An 18,213-nucleotide genomic window follows, 5' to 3' on the forward strand; every position below is an offset into this window, starting at 1 on the left:
ATATATGCCCCTGTGCCAGTCACAGCCCCTCAGTCATACGTAATGTCAAAGTAGAAACCCAAGTAGGCAACCATAGCTAACTAACAAAACTTGCTAATTAACCGGAAACAATGCCAACTCCTGTAGGAACCAGACTCCCCAACCGGGAGAGCGAACAAGCAGTGAGCGTACAGAAAGAACGATGAGCGGACTCTCCGTTACTTTAGCGTAGTACTGCGGGCGGGATCCTGGACTGATCCTTGGTACTACAGGAACGAAAATTATCAGGTAAGAAACTAATTTTCCTTTCCCTGTACGTACCAGGATCAGTCCAGGACACCTGGGATGTACCAGAGCCAACTTACCGAGGGTGGGAAGCAGAGAGTCCCGCTCGGAGTACCCTCTCCCCAAAACCTCCGGCCTCAGCGGCCTGAACATCCAGACGGTAATGTCGGACGAAGGTAAGCAATGACTTCCAGGTAGCCGCCCTACAAATCTCTTGAGGCGACACCTGAGAAGCCTCCGCCCAAGACGCAGCGTGAGACCTTGTCGAATGAGCCCGAAGATCCACCTGCGGAGGCTGTCCCCGTATCATGTACGCTGAGCCTATGGCCACTTTAAGCCAACGAGCGCTCGTCGTACGAGATGCCGCAGCACCCTTCCTGGGGCCGGAAAGGAGGACAAACAGAGGATCCGCTACCCGAAAAGGATTAGTGACCTCCAGATAGCGAAGGAGGGCCCTCCGCACATCCAGCTTCCGTAAATCCCTTGATTTCGGATCCGACGACTCCCCGACCGCGAAAGCGGGAAGTTCAACGGATTGGTTCAAATGAAAGCCGAGACGACCCTAGGAAGAAAGGAAGGGACAGTCCGCAAGGAAACGCCTGTGTCGGAGATTCGCAAGAACGGCTCCCTACAGGACAATGCCAGCAATTCCGAGATACGGCGAGCCGAAGAAATCGCCACCAGAAACACGGTCTTTAACGTGAGATCTTTGACAGTAGAGCGCTGCAAAGGCTCAAACGGTGCCGAACATAAGGCCGAAAGAACCCAATGGAGATTCCAAACCGGACAGGGAGGACGCAAAGGAGGACGGAGATGTTTAGCCCCCTTCAGGAAACGGGCTATATCCGGGTGAAGAGTCAGGAAGGATCCACCGACCTTCCCCCGCAAACAACCAAGTGCCGCCACTTGGACCCGTAGGGAACTGCACGCCAATCCTCTGGCCAGTCCCGCCTGGAGGAAAGCCAGAATATCAGGGACCGCCACGGTAGGGGAGATCCAAACCTCGCGTCACACACCAATCCTCAAAAACTTCCCATACCCTGACCTAGGCCAGGAACATAGACTGCTTCCGGGATCTCAGTAGCATAGACTGCTTCCGGGATCTCAGTAGCGTAGCAATAACCGCGTCTGAGTAACCTTTTCTCTTCAACCGAGTCCTCTCAAAATCATGCTGCGAGACAGAAGTGATCCGCATCCTCCAAACAGACGGGGCCCTGATGAAGCAGCCCCGCGAATCCCCGAAGACGAGGGGAAGCCGCCACCGACAACTGAATGAGGTCTGCGAACCATGGACGGCGTGGCCACTCCGGTGCCACCATGACCACGTTGGACGGGTGCAATTCTATGCGCCGCAGAATCTTGCCGATCATTGGCCATGGGGGAAACACCTACAGCAGCACATCCGTCGGAAGCACCAACGCATCGACGCCCTCTGCTCCTGTCTCTCGACGCCGACTTTAAAAAACGCGGAGCCTTCGCGTTGTGCCACAGGGCCATCAGATCCATGTGGGGAACTCCCCACGTCCTGCAGATGAGGAGAAACGCTTCGTCCGCCAATTCCCACTCTCCGGGATCTAGACGATGCCTGCTGAGAAAATCCGCCTGTACGTTGTCGACCCTGGTGGCGTTGTCCGACAGTACCCGGACCGCCTGTCCCCGCACCAATGGTAGGAAGGCTTGGAGAGCCAGACGGACCGCTCTGGTCTCGAGGCGGTTGATGGACCACTGAGCCTGTGATTCTGACCAAAAGCCTTGTACCGACTTCCCTAGGCAAACTGCTCCCCAGCCGGGGAGACCGGCATCCGTGGTCACCACCGTCCATTCTGGACCGAGAAGGGAGACGCCACAGGACAGATGACTTGGGTCCAGCCACCAAAGAAGACTGGACCGTGCAGGTGAGCGAACACCCAGGGTACCAACGCGAGCGTTGAAGCCATAGACCCCAACACCGTCAGGTAATCGCAGACTCGCGGACGGTGAAGAGACAACAGACGCCTCACCTGAGATTGCAGCTTGCCTATCCGAACTTGAGAGAGGACTACTTTGCCCAGATCCGTGTCGAATAAGGCCCCCAGATATGCCAAGGACTGAGTGGGGTCCAAATGACCCTTGTGGCAATCGACCACCCAGCCCGGGGGCTGCAAGAGCTGGAGGACCCTGTCCACCGCCTGTCGACACTGACTCTCGGATTTCGCCCGAATCAGCCAATCGTCTAGGTAAGGATGAACCAGGAGACCTTCTCGTCGCAGCTGCGCCGCCACTACCACCATCACTTTTGTGAATGTTCGAGGCACCGTTGCAAGGCCAAAAGGGAGCGCCCGAAACTGGTAGAACCTCAGAAACTGCTGGCCCGATGGCTGAATGCCCACGTGAAGGTACGCCTCCGTGAGATCCAGGGAAGCCAGAAATTCGCCCGGACGCACCGAAGCGATAACTGACCGAATCGTTTCCATTTTGAAGTGGGGAACTTGAAGACATCTGTTTTCTCCTGTCAGGTCCAGAATTGGCCTTGAAGAGCCGTCCTTCTTGGGAACCACGAAGTAAATGGAGTAACGGCCCGTGCCGCGCTGATCGACAGGGACGGGGGACATAGCCCCCAAGCTTTCCAGCCGACGGATGGTGTCCAACACCGCCGCCCTCTTCCCGGAGGCCTTGCAAGGCGAGACCAGGAAGTTGTCCGCTGGGATGCGAGCAAAATCTAACTCGTAGCCGCGTCTTATCACGTTGAGGACCCACTGATCCGACGTCACCTTGGTCCATTACCGGCCGGACTTCATTGGGAGGGCTTGGACCCCGCACCCACCAGGGCTCCAGCTTGCCTCCCGTAACGTTTCCCACGAAAGGACTGCTGCCACTGAGTGTTCCGGGAAGGAGATGCCTATACGAAGGTCCGTCGGATCTGTGAGGGCGCGATTTCCTGGGCCTCCGAAACCGGGACCTGGCCGGAAAAGAGGACCGCGCTCTGGTCCTATCCTCGGGCAGCTTGAATGCCCTGTTCTCTCCCAGAGAAATTATCAAATCATCCAACTCCTTACCGAACAACAACTTCCCCTTGAAAGGTAACGAACCCAGATGGGCCTTGGAAGAGTCATCCGCCGCCCAGTTGCGCAGCCACAGGAGACGGCGCGCCGAAACTGCTGCCACCATGGACCTAGCCGAGGTGCGCAGAAGGTCGTGGAGGGCGTCAGCTCCATAAGCTATTGCCGCCTCCCAACTATCAGCCTGAGACGTCTCTTCTGCAGAGAGGCCCGCATTCGCCTGAAGGACCTGGGCCCAGCGTAAATAGCTCGCACGGCGAAGTTAGTGCAGATTGCGGCCCGCACCCCTAGGGCGGATACCTCAAATATCCTCTTGAGCTGCGCCTCTAGCTTCCTGTATTGTATATCCCGAAGGGCCGCCGCCCCCGTGACCGGGATAGTGGACCTTTTCGTCACCGCGGAGACCGCTGAATCCGCATTTGGAAGTAGAAGAAGCTCCAGCGCCTCCTCCGGGAGCGGGTAGAGCTTATCCATGGCTTTGCTGACTTTCAACCCTAACTACGGGGTATCCCACTCCCGGAAAAATATATATCCGTCGAAGAAAAAATGAAAAGGAAAAACCACCGCCGGTCCCGTGAGCCCTAGCAGAACTGGATCCATATTGGCCTCCTGGCGGACCACCACGGGTGGAGCCTCTATCCCCAGCTCCTGGAGGATGGCCGGGATGAGTGGCGATAGCTGCTCTCTGCGGAACAGGCGGACTACCTTGGGGACATCCCCGTCCGCCGCCTGTGTGCCTTTTCCCGCGACGGGCTGGGCAGCGTCATCCGCCCCCGTCGCCTCGGCCCCCCTCGGGGGCTCTTCGGGATCAGCAGTATCCACCGTGGAGGAATCTTCGGAATCTGACTCCTGAGGTACGCCCCAGGGCCGCTGTTTCCCTCGCGAGGGCTCCCGGGCGCGCACCGCGGTCTTTTTTTTTTTTTTTTTTTCTTGTGCTTACTTGGTGGGGCCTGGTGGGGGCCCTCCTCAGAGCCCCCCCCCTCGGGAGCGCGTGCTACGCTTGTATATAAGTACCTTGCGCAGCAAAACCGCGAAAATCCTCCGAAAACGAACCTGAGTCAGACGAATCGGCCCCGGAATCCCCCCGGGGCCGAAGCCCCTCCGCGACGACCCCTCCCGCCGCGCCCCGCTGTGGGGATAACACGGGAGGTAGAGCGGAATCGCCAGCCGCGGTCCGCGTGAATTTCCTGCCGGTGGCCAAAATGGCTGCCACTCCCGCGCTGAGCGGGAACATGTCCTGAGGCCTATCTAATTGGCCTACCCCTCGCGGCGGCGAACGCGCGCTCCGGGCCCGAGCCCCTCGCGATGCCCCGGACGTTCCTTCACCGCCCGGGACGCAGGCCGAGCAGAGGCCCTCCCGGGACCAATGCGCGAGCGCCAATCCGCAGGCCTTAGAGGGAGAACCGCGAATGCGCGCTCCAGGCCCGAGCCCCTCGCGATGCCCCGGACGTTCCTTCACCGCCCGGAACGCAGGCCGAACAGAGGCCCTCTCGGGACCAACGCGCGCGCGCCGATCCGCAGGCCTTAGAGGAGAACCGCGCGGCATGCCGGCGACTGCGAGAAGACAAAAACTGAGGCGCGCGTCAAAATAAGAAAAAAACGAATTCGGCGACCTTCCCCCCTGCCAGCGGCGCCCCCCCGCGTGAAAAACGAAGGATCAGCGACGCCTAAGCAACGGAAAGCCGGTCGCAACAAAATAAAAACAGAAACAATTTTTTTTTTTTTTTTTTTAAAACGCTGACGCTGGCCGCTGTCCCGGGTCCTGGAGCCCTAGTCCTGCAGGGGTGAGTGAACCGGGCTCCCCGGTGTCACCCCTGACGCTGCCACTAGACCAGCCGGGTCCTCGACCCTGGCAGCGGCCTCAACCGGGGGAGGGTAGTCCCCTCAGGACCTCTCAACCCCCCTGGGAGGCAGGGCACCCGGGACGAAGGATTAAAAGAAAAACAAAACCCCAATTTAGCATAAAACAACTAGGCCTAACAAAAACTAGCCCAAAATTCAAAACCTGACTAACCACCAGAATCAGGTCAGACAGGGCTGTGACCAGACCTGCACCACCTACTGGAGACAGAGTAAGACTGAGGGGCTGTGACTGGCACAGGGGCATATATGGCTCCGCCCACAAGTTTTAGTCTGTCTCCATCTACTGGTGCGGAGTCACAACCCAGGTGTCCTGGACTGATCCTGGTACGTACAGGGAAAAATGTTTTGCTCACAGCTTGTATTCTGTATATTTAAAGCAAGCACCTGAGCAAAATTTCTGGAGTTGCTTGAATGTGATTCTAAACACTCCCCTTGTTCCCTTCATGCTCAAAGTCTTATAAGTCTGTTCCCAAAGAAAAAACAAAAGAAGAGAGTCCGTCTTCCAATGGAGGTAATTCAGAGTAGCATAGAGCGGACCGCTGATTGCTGCTGAAACATCTTGGTCAGAGAAAAAAAGAGCCAAAATTATGATGTCCATAAATATCAGCTGCAGAGGTATCAGAGCAAATTGCTAAAACTTCAGAAAGGGTCATTACAAAAAAACCCCCACACTCAGGTTATCCAACCTTGGATGAAGGGAGAGGAACTTCCACTGCTGCTATTGAGAATCAGCACGCCAAAAACTCTGACTGAGCCACCCGCTATATTTAATAACAAAAATGAAAAAGTATTCAAAAATTCCATTCATCCTTCAAACTGCGCCCTTCAATTGAGCTGCACCATAGTTACACAGCCATTTTTCTGCCGCGGCAACCATGTCCAACACAACAGAAGTATCTCGTGAAAACCTTCAACTTCGCTGGGAAAATCATGGTATAGCCGAGGTTCAAGCTAGTCCAATTTTTTTTTTTTTTATCCCTGGCGAATTACTGGCATTTACTTTGCAGATCAGGAGAAAAGTCAGAAAATATTAAAATACGGTTATTGCTGAAGCAATGGTTTTTGAGATTCTGCATGGCCACCATAAAGCATGTATCTGTAAAATTATGCAGTTTTATGATAACCGCTCGGGGGTCTCTCACCTTGAGAAGGCATCAGGGTCAAAGCCCTATGTGCACGATCCACTTTTAAGTGGGTATGTGTTGCTTCCATTTGTAGTATATGAGGCAGCCAGGTTGAAAAATGTTTTAACTGCGTAAGCACCTTCCGTCTGTTCAGGAACTCCTAATATTCAAATGTTGCGGCGGCAGGAGCGATTTTCCAATTCGCTAATTTATCCAAGACTGCAGAGTAGTTTCTTTTCATCTTTTCCAATTTAGCAGTAGCTGCAATTTCCAAATCGGTAAGTTTGCCTTTGTACTCTTCGATGTGCTCCGTGTTGACTTGCACGCTTTGAACTATTTGCGCCACTTTCTCAACGCCAATCCCAAGCTGAGAATCCAATTTAGCCAAAATATGTTCTGCAAAGTTATCCATAAATTCCTGCATCTCCTCTGACCTAAACGCAGCAGAGTGGCTTTCCACCAAATCATCCTCCAAGAAGGAATTGCCCTCTTGCAGCACTTCCTTTGAGCTGGCCTTGTCCGTACCTTTTGCCGATTTCGTTTTACCATTAGCCCAGAAAGATGGAAGAGTGCTTCCCCTGGTCCTTAGCAGGAGGCATCTTGAATTTGGATAATAAATCAGCAAAAGGATAAAAAAAAAAAAAAGGTGAACGAACAGGAGGTAAGCAGGAGCTCAGTCAAACCACGTCTGCCTGCTTCAGAGCATGACCGGAAGTCCTTCATGTTTCTTTGCTTTTGAAGGTGCAGTCTTCAGGCACCTATACAGGGGCAATCTTGTCTTTTCCTGTTGACCATTCCTCTTCCTATGTCAAGCGGCAACATGGTCCTCCTTCCATACTTTTTCCAAGAATTACCGTCTAGACGTGCAGGCCCAAGAGGACGCAGACTTCACGTGTGTGGTGTTGGTCAGAGCTTGGGCAGCCTCCCGTCCTCTTTGGAAGTAGTTTAGGTATATCCCACTGGTCATGGATTAACCTGACCGAATGCTGAGAAATGAGTTATCTGTCTAAATGGCTTTGAATATTAACTTCTCAGGGTGTTTTGTTCTCTTTTTGAATGGTTAAAAGCATTAAAAAAAAAAAAAAAAATCTTGAATGGATTAAAGCGGAACCAACCACATTACCAGATGCAGTTTCTCACTGGAGGTTAACAGTTTCATGAAAAAGTTTGTACTTCTTCAGTTAAATACTTTTAAAATGTTTCTTACAGATTCAAGAACTATTTCTACTTTTCACAATCAAACAAAAATCTGGCAACACCATAGCACAATATTTTATTGTAGAAGCCTGCAAAATTCAAATGCTAAGCAGAGTAGAAAGGCCAAATGCATGGTACACTATGACCTTTATCACCTCTGCTACCATGCAGCAGTGAGGCACAGGGTCTTACCTTTATTCAGCTATTCTGATCATACCCTGAAACAGCTGCCTCATCGTGCCTGTCTGATGCACAGATTCATGGTGTCCCACAGGGGGGACAAGGGATGAAAGCAACAAGCAGACTGCCCATTGCAGAATTTTTCATATATCTTTTCTTAAAAGATTCCAGGAAGCCTGCAGCGGGCTTAAAGAAACTGTGATCTTAAAACAATACTTGGCTCTATTGCTTCCCTTTTTTAAAAATCTTATTTCTAGATTCTCTTTTTCTCCTAATGCTTGAGGGCTGTAGATTTTTTTTCGATGCTTTTCCTCTTTAGCTATTCATGCTTAATGAAAGTATCTGTGCGAGTCCCACATCGGGTTCAGTTGAGGGCCAGCAGAGGTGCTGTGCATTTATATCTATAATAAGGGGGTAACTACAGCAGAGGAGATTTTTACATTTTAAGTATTAAACTTAAGCTGTTCAGCGAATATAAACAAAAAAAAAAATTGCCCATTCTGTTCTGAACTGTTGTCTAAATTCTCAAAATGATGTTGGCTACTGCTTATGTTTTAAGTATCTTTGGATATGGCTAGGTCCTTGTGCCCTGGATTGGCCACTATTGACAACAGAGTACTGGTCTGACCCAGTATGGAAAATCTTATGTTATCTAGCAAGCTGCATTGAAATTAAGATGGTTTTCTATAAATTTCTATATTTGAGAAGTCCTAGCAAGATCTTCTCAAATGACCTTCAGCTGTTTGGGTTAGACATGATGAATGTGTATAGCCCTAAACAAATGGAGCTGCTCCCAAGAATCCGTTGCTGCACAAAATAAATGCGGACAGAGCCACACACACACATCCATTCAATCAAGAAAATGTGCTCCTTGGTGATCACTTGAAAAGCAGCACAGCAATGCAGGCCTGTAAGCAGCATAAAGTGCCCTGCAGGCTGAACACCGTCTTATAGTTGCAAGACTTCTGCAGATGCGCCCCTGACATCATAATTCATGGCTTCCTTACGTCCCTTGGGTAAGTCACTTCACCCGCCGCTGCCTCAGTACACCTTAGGGCCTGCTTCACTATGCTTCTCCTTCCTTCCATAGACACAGAATGGAAGAAAAGCTTTAGTAAAGCATGCCCTTAACCTGCAAACCCTCTGAGAAACAGGGTCATACCTTTGAAGTGGCTGACCAGACATGAAAGGCAGAATATAAATCAGAAATTTTACACAGACCTGTAAGGACATTTTTAATGAGTTAAGTACATTTCTTTTCTGATATATACATACATATATATATAGACACACAAACACAAGTCTCACTACTGCCTTGTTGCACCAGCTGATTAATTTTATATGTGAATTTCAGGCCAGAAAGCCATCCTTTAGAAACCCAAATGTGATGTGGCATCTGTAACACAGGAGGGATAGTGTAGGTCCTTAACTGCACACTTCCAGAAGCTTGAAAATTATGAAAAGTCCAACATGTTTAATTAGCAGATGTATTTATCAGGCAACAGGATTTTAAAGTCATTTGATTTTTACTTTGAGATTTATCATGAGCAGACCTGGCAGGGAGTTTGGTTTTATAAGCTATAAACCAATGCCACATGTACATTTACAGTAAAAAGTTCTGGTATGTAGTAGCTGGATACAATAATACTTATAAGCAGATTTATAGAGGATGAAAGAGGCAAGAAACACTTGAAACATGAATAGTACCAGAAACGTACACAAGAAAAAAATCTATTCCCTTCTGATTCTTCTGTGACACGAAGTAGCTCCCTTCTTTGTCCTGTTCATTTCTTTCCAGAAAAAAGCTGCTTTTGAGACATACATTTGCGCTGTGGCATAACCTCCTGTTTTGTCCCACCAACCGGGACCCATAATCGTAAGAATTCTTTATAGAGAGCTCGAGCTATTTCATCAAATGCTTTAGAGGATGCTGGCTCTGTAACAGTCTAGACAAAATGAATTCTTGTAGTCACAGGAGAGGACATACATATAAAAACAACAAGAGAACAAACTTGTGTCCTTCATATTCTACATACTTTCTCCCTGGAGGCAAAGCTTTACTTGGGGACTGCTGGATCTCGAGCTAAGCAGAAATTACATTTCCAGTTTTGGATGAAGCTTGGACTGGGATCCAATGCACAGATTCTGGATCCTGCTGGAAGCACTGCTTGATTGAGGCGCATCGGAACTGGGACAAATGTTCGTTCTACTGCCCTTCAAGAAATTAACAGGCCAACTGGGATTCTCGCTTATGTATTTCCGTCTGTCACGTTGAGCTTTCTTTTGGGCATGCAGCGTTATGTTCCTTAGGGTTGCTGTTCTCAGTTTTATAACTAGACTGGAATAAATGTTCAATCTGGGTCAAGAACTCTTCAGCAATAAAGCAGTTGGCAACCTTTTCCAAAGTTTTCCTCAAGCATGCCAAAAGCTTTGTGGAAAGAGAAAATCACAGTATTTTGATTTAAATTCACACATGCCTGAACAAACATTGATCTGGCAAAGACCATTCTATCTGACTAGTGCTGTATATCAAATCAAGCCTGACCTTTTTAACTCTGCCCTTAAAAGGAAGGCAGACTGGCAGAAGCTGAAAAACACACAGGATTCAGGTGGCAAGGACTAGAATGAACAGGGACAGGAGTTGGGAAAACAAGAATAGGTTAGGGTGGCAACAACAAGAATGAAAAGTTAATCATCAAGCCAAGAGAGATCACAATTTACTAATAATTTGGCTTTGCAGACAACAGCTTTGGGCGCTTTACAACATAGCTGAAAAAATGTAAATGTTGTCACCTCGCTGGGGTATATGACTGGCATTCTTAAGAGAAACAACAACCACAGCTGGGTAAAGTCACACAAAAGGGAAAATAAAGGCAGTGCTAGAAGAGATCTGAATTTATTTTAAACCACAGGACTAACACTTGCCTCCTTAGCTAAAAGCATGGTAGATAGTTTGAAGCAGTTTCTAAAGCACAGGATGAAAAATTAATATAGTTCTTTCAGTAAATTGTTTTATGTAGGGATGCAAAACCCACTTGTCTGGACCGATCTGGGGTATGAACAGGAACTGTGGGTGTTGTGGTTTGTATGTGCTCCTACTCCTAATAAAAACCTTTGGAAACAGCTAGACATAGTTACACCAAAACTTTGTATGGAGGTAGGTCCTTTGAGAGAGATAGGAAAATTTGTTCTTACCTGCTAATTTCGTTCCTGTAGTACCACGGATCAGTCCAGACAGTGGGTTGAGCCTCCTGTCCAGCAGAGGGAGACAGAGAAAAACTGAAGAGGTATCCTATAACAGGACAGTGCTCACCCTGCGTCCCTTCAGTATAATCAATATTAAAGCAGTCAAAATAGCATAGAGAACCAGAATTAGATCAAGCAAGTAAACAACTTTAACTATGAAAATGGAACAGGAAACATCAAACATGTCGGGAAAAAATGCTCTTACACAGCTATCTATATATATATATATATATATATATATATATATATATATATATATATATATATATATATATATATATATATATATATATATATATAGCAGAAACCTCCAGTGCCATACAATTTGGATGAACTTCTAGTGCCTTATAGCTTAAATATAAGACCTGTGAAAGAAATTTCGAGCGGATGTAGCAATGCAGATGTAGTCAGGGCGGGAGTGTGGATTGATCCGTGGTACTACAGGAACGAAATTAGCAGGTAAGAACCGATTTTCCTTTCCCTGTACATACCCAGATCAGTCCAGACAGTGGGATATACCAAAGCTTCCCTAAACAGGGTGGGACAGAGACAGTGCTGCTCGAAGCACTTGTCTGACGAAGGAGCCAAAAACTGGCACCTTAACATCGAGGCGATAATGATGAGCAAAGGTATGTAGGGATTTCCAAGTGGCTGCGCTGCAGATTTCTTGCAGCGAAACTGACTGACTCTCCATCCAAGAGGTAGCCCGAGAACGTAAAGAGTGAGCTTTTAAGCCCTCTGGAACTGACCAGTCCCGACAAAGATACGCCGAAGCAATCGCCTCTTTGAGCCAGCGAGCGATAGTAGCTTTAGAAGCTTTATTCCCCTTACGTGGCACGCTCCATAAGACAAAGAGATGATTAGAGACTCGAAAATCGTTCGTCACCCGCAAATATTGCAGTAGGACCCTCTTCACATCAAGGCGCCGAAGATCCGCACCAGACGCGTTCACATGTCCTCTGGAGAAAAAGCAGGGAGTTCCACTGACTGATTACATGAAAGGAGGACACAACCTTTGGCAGGAAGGATGGAACTGTTTTGAGGGAAACACCTAAATCAGAAAAGTGAAGGAAAGGCTCCCTACAAGACAAGGCTTGGAGCTCAGAGACTTTCCTGGCTGAGCAAGGCACCTCGCAAAGGACGCATAGAACCAAGTTAAGGCTCCAGGCCAGACAGGCAGGTTCAAGTGCTTAGCCCCTCTGAGGAACCGAATGACATCCGGATGGGTTGCCAACGCGTAACCATCAACCCGACCAAGGAGGGAACAGAGTGCCGAACCTGTACCCGCAAGGAATTGAAAGACAAACCTTTGGGGAGACCATTCTACAGGAAGGAGAGAACCTGGGACACTGGAGCCTTATGTGCTGGAACTCCGGACTCGGCACACATAGTCTCAAACACTCTCCATACCCGAATATAAGCCAAGGAGATAGAAGTCTTACGGGCCCGCAACAGAGTGGAGATAACCTCCTCCTTATAACCCTTCTTCCTTAGACGCCACCGCTCAAAAGCAATCCGTCTGATCGAAAAATACTGGACCCTGCCAGAGCAGGTTTTGCAGATGGCCGAGGCGAAGAGGACCGTCCGTTGCTAGGTTCACCAGATCTGCGAACCACGGCCTCTGAGGCCACTCCGGCGCCACGAGGACGACCGGCCCCCTGTGGAGTTCTATTCGTCTGAGTATTTTTCCCACCAGAGGCCAAGGTGGGAACATGTAAAGGAGGATGTCGCGAAGCCAGGGCATCCACCCCTTCCGAACAATGCTCCCTTCTGCGGCTGAAGAATCTGGGGACCTTTGCATTGCTCAAAGTAGCCATCAGGTCTAAGTGAGGGACTCCTCACTTGTGCACGATCAAATCCATTGCCTCTCCGGACAACTCCCACTCTCCAGGGTCTAGATGCTGTTCCAGATGGCGCTCCACCCAGGCTAGGAGCTTGTGGCTTCCAGGGCCACCGGATGACTCCTGGTGCCCCTGTGGCGATTGATGTAAGCTACCATGGTGGAATTGTCAGAGGACTCGCACAGGTCGGCGATGGAGTAAGGGGAGAAAGATCTTCAGACGGACCGCTCGGGTCTCCAGACGATTGATGTGCCACTGAGATTGGATTGGGGTCCATCGTCCCTGGGTAGACTGATTCTGACACACTGCTCTCCAGCCGGAGGCTGGTATCAGTTGTCACAACAATCCACTGAGGCGTCAGTAAGGGCATCCCCGTCAACAGGTGTGCGAGAGAGAGCTACCACTGCATGCTGTTGATGGTATCCGCGGAAAGTGGTAAGGGAGTCTGAAACTCCTCTGAGACCGGCTTCCAGTGGGACAGCAAAACCTTCTGCAAAGGACGCATATTCGCAAAAGCCCAGGGAACCAAATCTATAGTTGAAGCCATAGAGCCCAGAACCTGGAGATAATCCCAGGCCGTGGGGACTGTGAGAGACAATAGATGTTGGACTTGACCCATGAGCTTGAGAGCACAGGCCTTGAGTAACAGAACTTTGCCCGCACGAGTGTCGAAGCATGTTCTTCGAGAAATTGACTATCCAACCGAGGGAGGCGAGGACCGACAAGACCCGGTTGACCGCTATCACGCACAGGTTCTCAGACTTCGCCCGAATGAGCCAGTCGTCCAGGTACGGGTGGACTAGGACTCCCTCCCGGAGGAAAGCCGCCACTACCACCATGATCTTGGTAAATGTGCGTGGTGCGGTGGCGAGACCGAATGGGAGTGCTCGAAACTGAAAATTCCGTCCCAGGATGTTGAACTGAAGAAATCTCTGGTGTTCCTGGTGGATTGGGATGTGAAGGTAGGCCTCTGTCAGGTCGAGAGAGACAAGGAACTCCCCTGTACGAACTGCCGCTATGACCGCCCTTAGGGTCTCTATCTGAAAATGGGGAACCTTGACGGCCTTGTTGACTCTCTTGAGGTCCAGGATCAGTCAGAAGGAGCCATCCTTTTTGGGAACCACAAAGTAGATGGAATACTCGCCGGATCCCTGTTCTTGGAGGGGAAGCGGGACTATGGCACCAAGCGCTTGAAGCCTGTCGAGAGTGTGGCACACTGCTGGGTGCTTCAGAGTTCCACAGGGCGAGATTAAGTAGAGGTCCGGGAGATCCCGAGCAAACTCTAACGCATCGCCTCTTTCGATTACTTCGAGGACCCACTGATCCGAAGTAATTTTGGCCCATTCCTCAAGAAACAGGGACAGTTGGAACAGAGTCTGGAACAGAGGAATGGGCCGGCCGCATCTCATTGTGAGGACTTTGCAGCGGTGCCTTGATGGGTACCGTTGCAGAAGTGCCGTCTGCCCCGAAAGGAATGAAACCATGCTGGTGACCTAGTGGAGGTGTTCCGCTGAAAAGCTCCACACGGCTTGTTGTACCTACCCCCAGAAATGAGAGTGCTACGGAAAAAAGAATCTGGATTGCTTGTGGCAGTTCTCCGGTAGCTTATGGACTTTGTTGTCACCCAAGGATTTGATAAGTTGGTCCAAGTCCTCGCCAAAAAGCAACTTACCCTTGAAAGGTAAAGTGCCCAGCTGCGATTTAGAAGAGGAGTCTGCAGCCCAATTCCTCAGCCAGAGGAGCCGCCTGGCTGACACCGCTGAGACCAAAAGTCCCTGGTGGTCCAGCAGGGGTCCAGGGTTCGCAGAAAAATCTTTAATAAAGTAAAAATCTAACAAAAACCCCCACCCTCCTGCCACCCCCCCCAAGACCTCCAAAATTAATTTACTACAATTCCCCCCCCCCCCCCCCCCCCCAAGACCTGCCAAAAGTCCCTAGTGGTCCAGGGCTCGCAGACAAATCTTTAATAAAAAAGTAAAAATCTAACAAACCCTCCTGACGCCCCCCAAGACCTCCAAAATTAATTTACTACAACACCCACCCCCCCCCAAAAGTCCCTGGTGGTCCAGGAGTGATCTCCTGGACTTGGGCTGTCGGCTGCCAGTAGTCAAAATGGCGCCGACAGCCCTTTGCCCTCACTATGTCACTGGGGTCGACCAATGGCGGTGGTAGCCCCTGTGACATAGTGAGGGCAAAGGGCCGTCGGCGCCATTTTGACTACTGGCAGCCGACAGCCCAAGTCCAGGAGATCGCTCCCGGACCCCTGCTGGACCTCCAGGGACTTTTGCAGGTCTTAGGGCGGGGGGGGGTGGTTAGGGGGGTGGGGGGGTTTTAAGATTTTTACTTTTTTATTAAAGATTTGTCTGCGAGCCAGATGCAGCCATCAAAAGAGCCACATCTGGCTCGCGAGCCATAGGTTCCCTACCCCTGTGTTATAGGATACCTCTTCAGTTTTTCTCTGTCTCCCTCTGCTGGGACAGGAGGCTCAACCCACTGTCTGGACTGATCCGGGTACATACAGGGGAACTGGGTTTTCCACTTTCCAAAGTTGGAAAATGATTTGGGTAGGGGATGGGGTGTGTGCAAAGTTGGCAGTTTTCTCATAAGAAATGCATATGATTTGTCTATGTGGGCCGTACCCCTTCCACTGCCTTTTATAACTGAAACAGATGACTTTAGCTCTGAAAAACTTGCTACAGTAAGCCCTTAAAGGGGATATCAGACTTTGCACTTTTTTTTTTTTGGAGTGATTTGGGGAGAGGTGCAACATTGGCACTTTTCCAAATTAAACACATGAGGGTTTTTGAACTAGAATGTCACATTTTCTACTGTTTTTTTTTTTTTTCTTTTAGTGATTAAGTTACAAATACAGTTCCAATTTAATTATCAGGGCTCTATGCAAACATCAACTAACTGAAGGCACCTCTTCCTCCCTCAGCCTTTCTAGATGGTCTCTGATATACCATGGAGGCAGGGTTGAATGGGGCAAGAGATGCAGTTACCAATTAGTATAGAAAGCTGCTAAATCAAATTATGTTATTAGAATATATCATTTTCTGCTTGGTAGCTCCTTCCTGCTTCCTTGGGCCTCTAGATCAAATGGAACCTGCCCCAAATAGGGTTTTGGCACAGCATTCATTCACAACTATGGTTTTTTTCCCCCCATAAATTTCTGTTATTCCCTGTTCTTGCTCAGCCATTGCAATGAGTCTTCTGGCTGACTGTCAGAGACTACTTTTCCCGTCCGTAACCAGGTCCAAAGTGAGCTCTTCAGCCAGGATGTGTCATCATGAGTGACGGCTTGGACTCCCTTCCTCTCTGGCATTCCCAAAGGGGCAGAGGCCAGGACCACAAATTTAACCCAGGCCTCCAATGCACTGAGCCATTATCGAGTCAGCCAGCCCCTCCGAACTCAATTGCACCTTTTTAAAAACAAACCCAGGCAAACGTACTGCATTTCTCATCTCTCTTCCTGCCCAATTCAAATAAAATATGCTATAAAAGGAAGAAAATATCCCACAGGACTGAGAATCTGAGCTTAAAAGACTTGTGTACTACCCATATTTATTATGTACTAGCTTGATACAAGGCAAGTCTTAAAAATTGCTTACTTTCTGCAAGCAGGTCAGATCTGAATCTCTTCGAAAGATTTTATCCATAGGAACACTGCTACTCAAAAACAAACAAAACAAAAATTAATGAATATATATAATATAACCAACACACACAATTCTTTAATTTTTTTTGTGTGTGTAAAGGATCTTTTCAAGAGATAAAACACAATTCTTTGAAAGTTAGGATACCTTTTATTAGACCAACATACGAGTTTCTCCAGCGTTGATGATGGTACATGAGCTTTCAAGACCGTCATTCCTCAGAAGATCGCTGTGCTCGAGGGCTCATGAACATCAGCAGTGTTGGATACATTTTCAATGTTGGTCCTATCTAAGATTATCACAACCTGCAAAGAATCGGATTCATTCTAAAAGCAACTGGGCTCATCGCACCCTGTATTTTAAAGACAAAATAAATCGGTATATACAGACCCTCAAACACTGTTCCCTCTAAGCTGTGCACATGGCAAAACACAGTACACACAAAAAACTCTGAAACTGTTTGTATTATACTGACTCATAGTGTGCAAATTTGAACTCTGTTTATAAAAAGTTGCACTTGGACTTTAAAACGTTAGAAGGATCATTGATCTCAAGTACGTGATTAGGCTCTCTGCATACCTATGGGATAGCCTGTATTTTTCTATTATCCATCGCATTTTTTCAAACACTAATTCCCACTGAGGTTCTTCCAGGATCTGGTGCACTTCAAACTTGTATGGCAGACCTATAAAGTATAAAACAAACACCACAGTAGTTTTCATAAAGCTGATATTTATTATGAAAACCACAGTATAACTACATAAACATTTTTCTCATATTCCATTTACTGCAATACTAGCGAGACTGCTTGCCAGTTAATTACCGTTTAGTGGTTTAAATCCTGCTTGTTGCTAAAGTTGAGACTTAGCAGGTTTATCCTTACTCTGATTAGAAAAGTACCAAGGCAGAGAACAACCTTGTCAGCAAGGTACATAATATGCCCAATGTCTTGTAAAGAATCAGCCACAAACAGTGATTTTATACTACTGGAGTTCACACTGTGGAGCAAGCTAGTCCTAAAAAGAAATACTGGTGTGTCGCACAACACTGGCAATATCTAGGCATGACAGCAAGACTGAAGGAGGGGCTTTTCACAGAGATCACAGTGATCTATGAACACACACATGGAATCTTAGGAGAGCTGAAGCCCTGACCCTTAAAATATCCTGGATGGGCAGTCATTTGTTCAGACACTTACGGTAAGATCCATCACAGCTTAGTTCATCACTAATAACCAGGCATGTTAGCTGGGAGTATGGCAAAGGATTATTCCGGTTATAAGGGCTTACGATCATCCCAATAAACATTGCTCCACCTCGGGAGAAATAACTCTGAAGGAGGAAGAGAAGCACAGAACTTGGGAGTTAACACGGCCTGCAGATGTTCAAAATGTAACCCACAATTTCCTCCTCAAGCTCCTCTTTTGTAAGAAACACTAAAAACTCTCAGAAGTCTAAATGGAAGGAAGCAAAACTGCACATTTTCAGTTTTAACATATTTACAAAAACGGACAATGAGCTGCATTAGTTACTTTGTCGAAATGCTACTTCGAGCTGGCACTGTAAATCCATCAAAAGGATCAATTAAAATGTTATTTTCTTTGTGATTTGAGGCTTAATGAATGTAAAAAGAGAAAGGAAAATTGGTTCTTACCCGCTAAGTTTTGTTCTTGAAAACCACAGTTAAGTCCAGATGCATGGGGTTTTCATCCCTACCAGCAGATAGAGACAGAGAAGAAAAGCTTTACTGAAATGCGCTACTTAAGATAGTATGCCATCTGCAGTCCCTTAGTATGAACTGTACC

The 18,213-nt window shown here is 48.3% G+C and overlaps 1 protein-coding gene across 6 annotated transcripts in view; it reads right to left on the minus strand.

Moving 5' to 3' along the window:
- Positions 1 to 8,888: 8,888 nt before the first annotated feature.
- The window catches only part of MYSM1 (Myb like, SWIRM and MPN domains 1), a 65,269-nt gene continuing 55,944 nt past the window's right edge, over positions 8,889 to 18,213 (minus strand). For 5 of the 6 annotated variants that reach the window (XM_029618359.1, XM_029618358.1, XM_029618355.1 and 2 more), the window contains 4 exons: positions 17,608 to 17,740; positions 16,989 to 17,094; positions 16,365 to 16,422; positions 8,889 to 10,094 (listed from right to left, as the gene is read on the minus strand). In XM_029618359.1, the coding sequence (XP_029474219.1) occupies positions 9,933 to 10,094; positions 16,365 to 16,422; positions 16,989 to 17,094; positions 17,608 to 17,740 (459 nt within the window). In that variant the 3' untranslated portion in view covers positions 8,889 to 9,932. The remainder of the gene's footprint in view (positions 10,095 to 16,364; positions 16,423 to 16,988; positions 17,095 to 17,607; positions 17,741 to 18,213) is intronic. The other variant, XM_029618360.1, reaches the window with a different exon arrangement.

This window comes from Rhinatrema bivittatum, chromosome 10 (assembly GCF_901001135.1).
Source record: "Rhinatrema bivittatum chromosome 10, aRhiBiv1.1, whole genome shotgun sequence".
Classification (NCBI taxonomy): Eukaryota; Metazoa; Chordata; class Amphibia; order Gymnophiona; family Rhinatrematidae; genus Rhinatrema; species Rhinatrema bivittatum.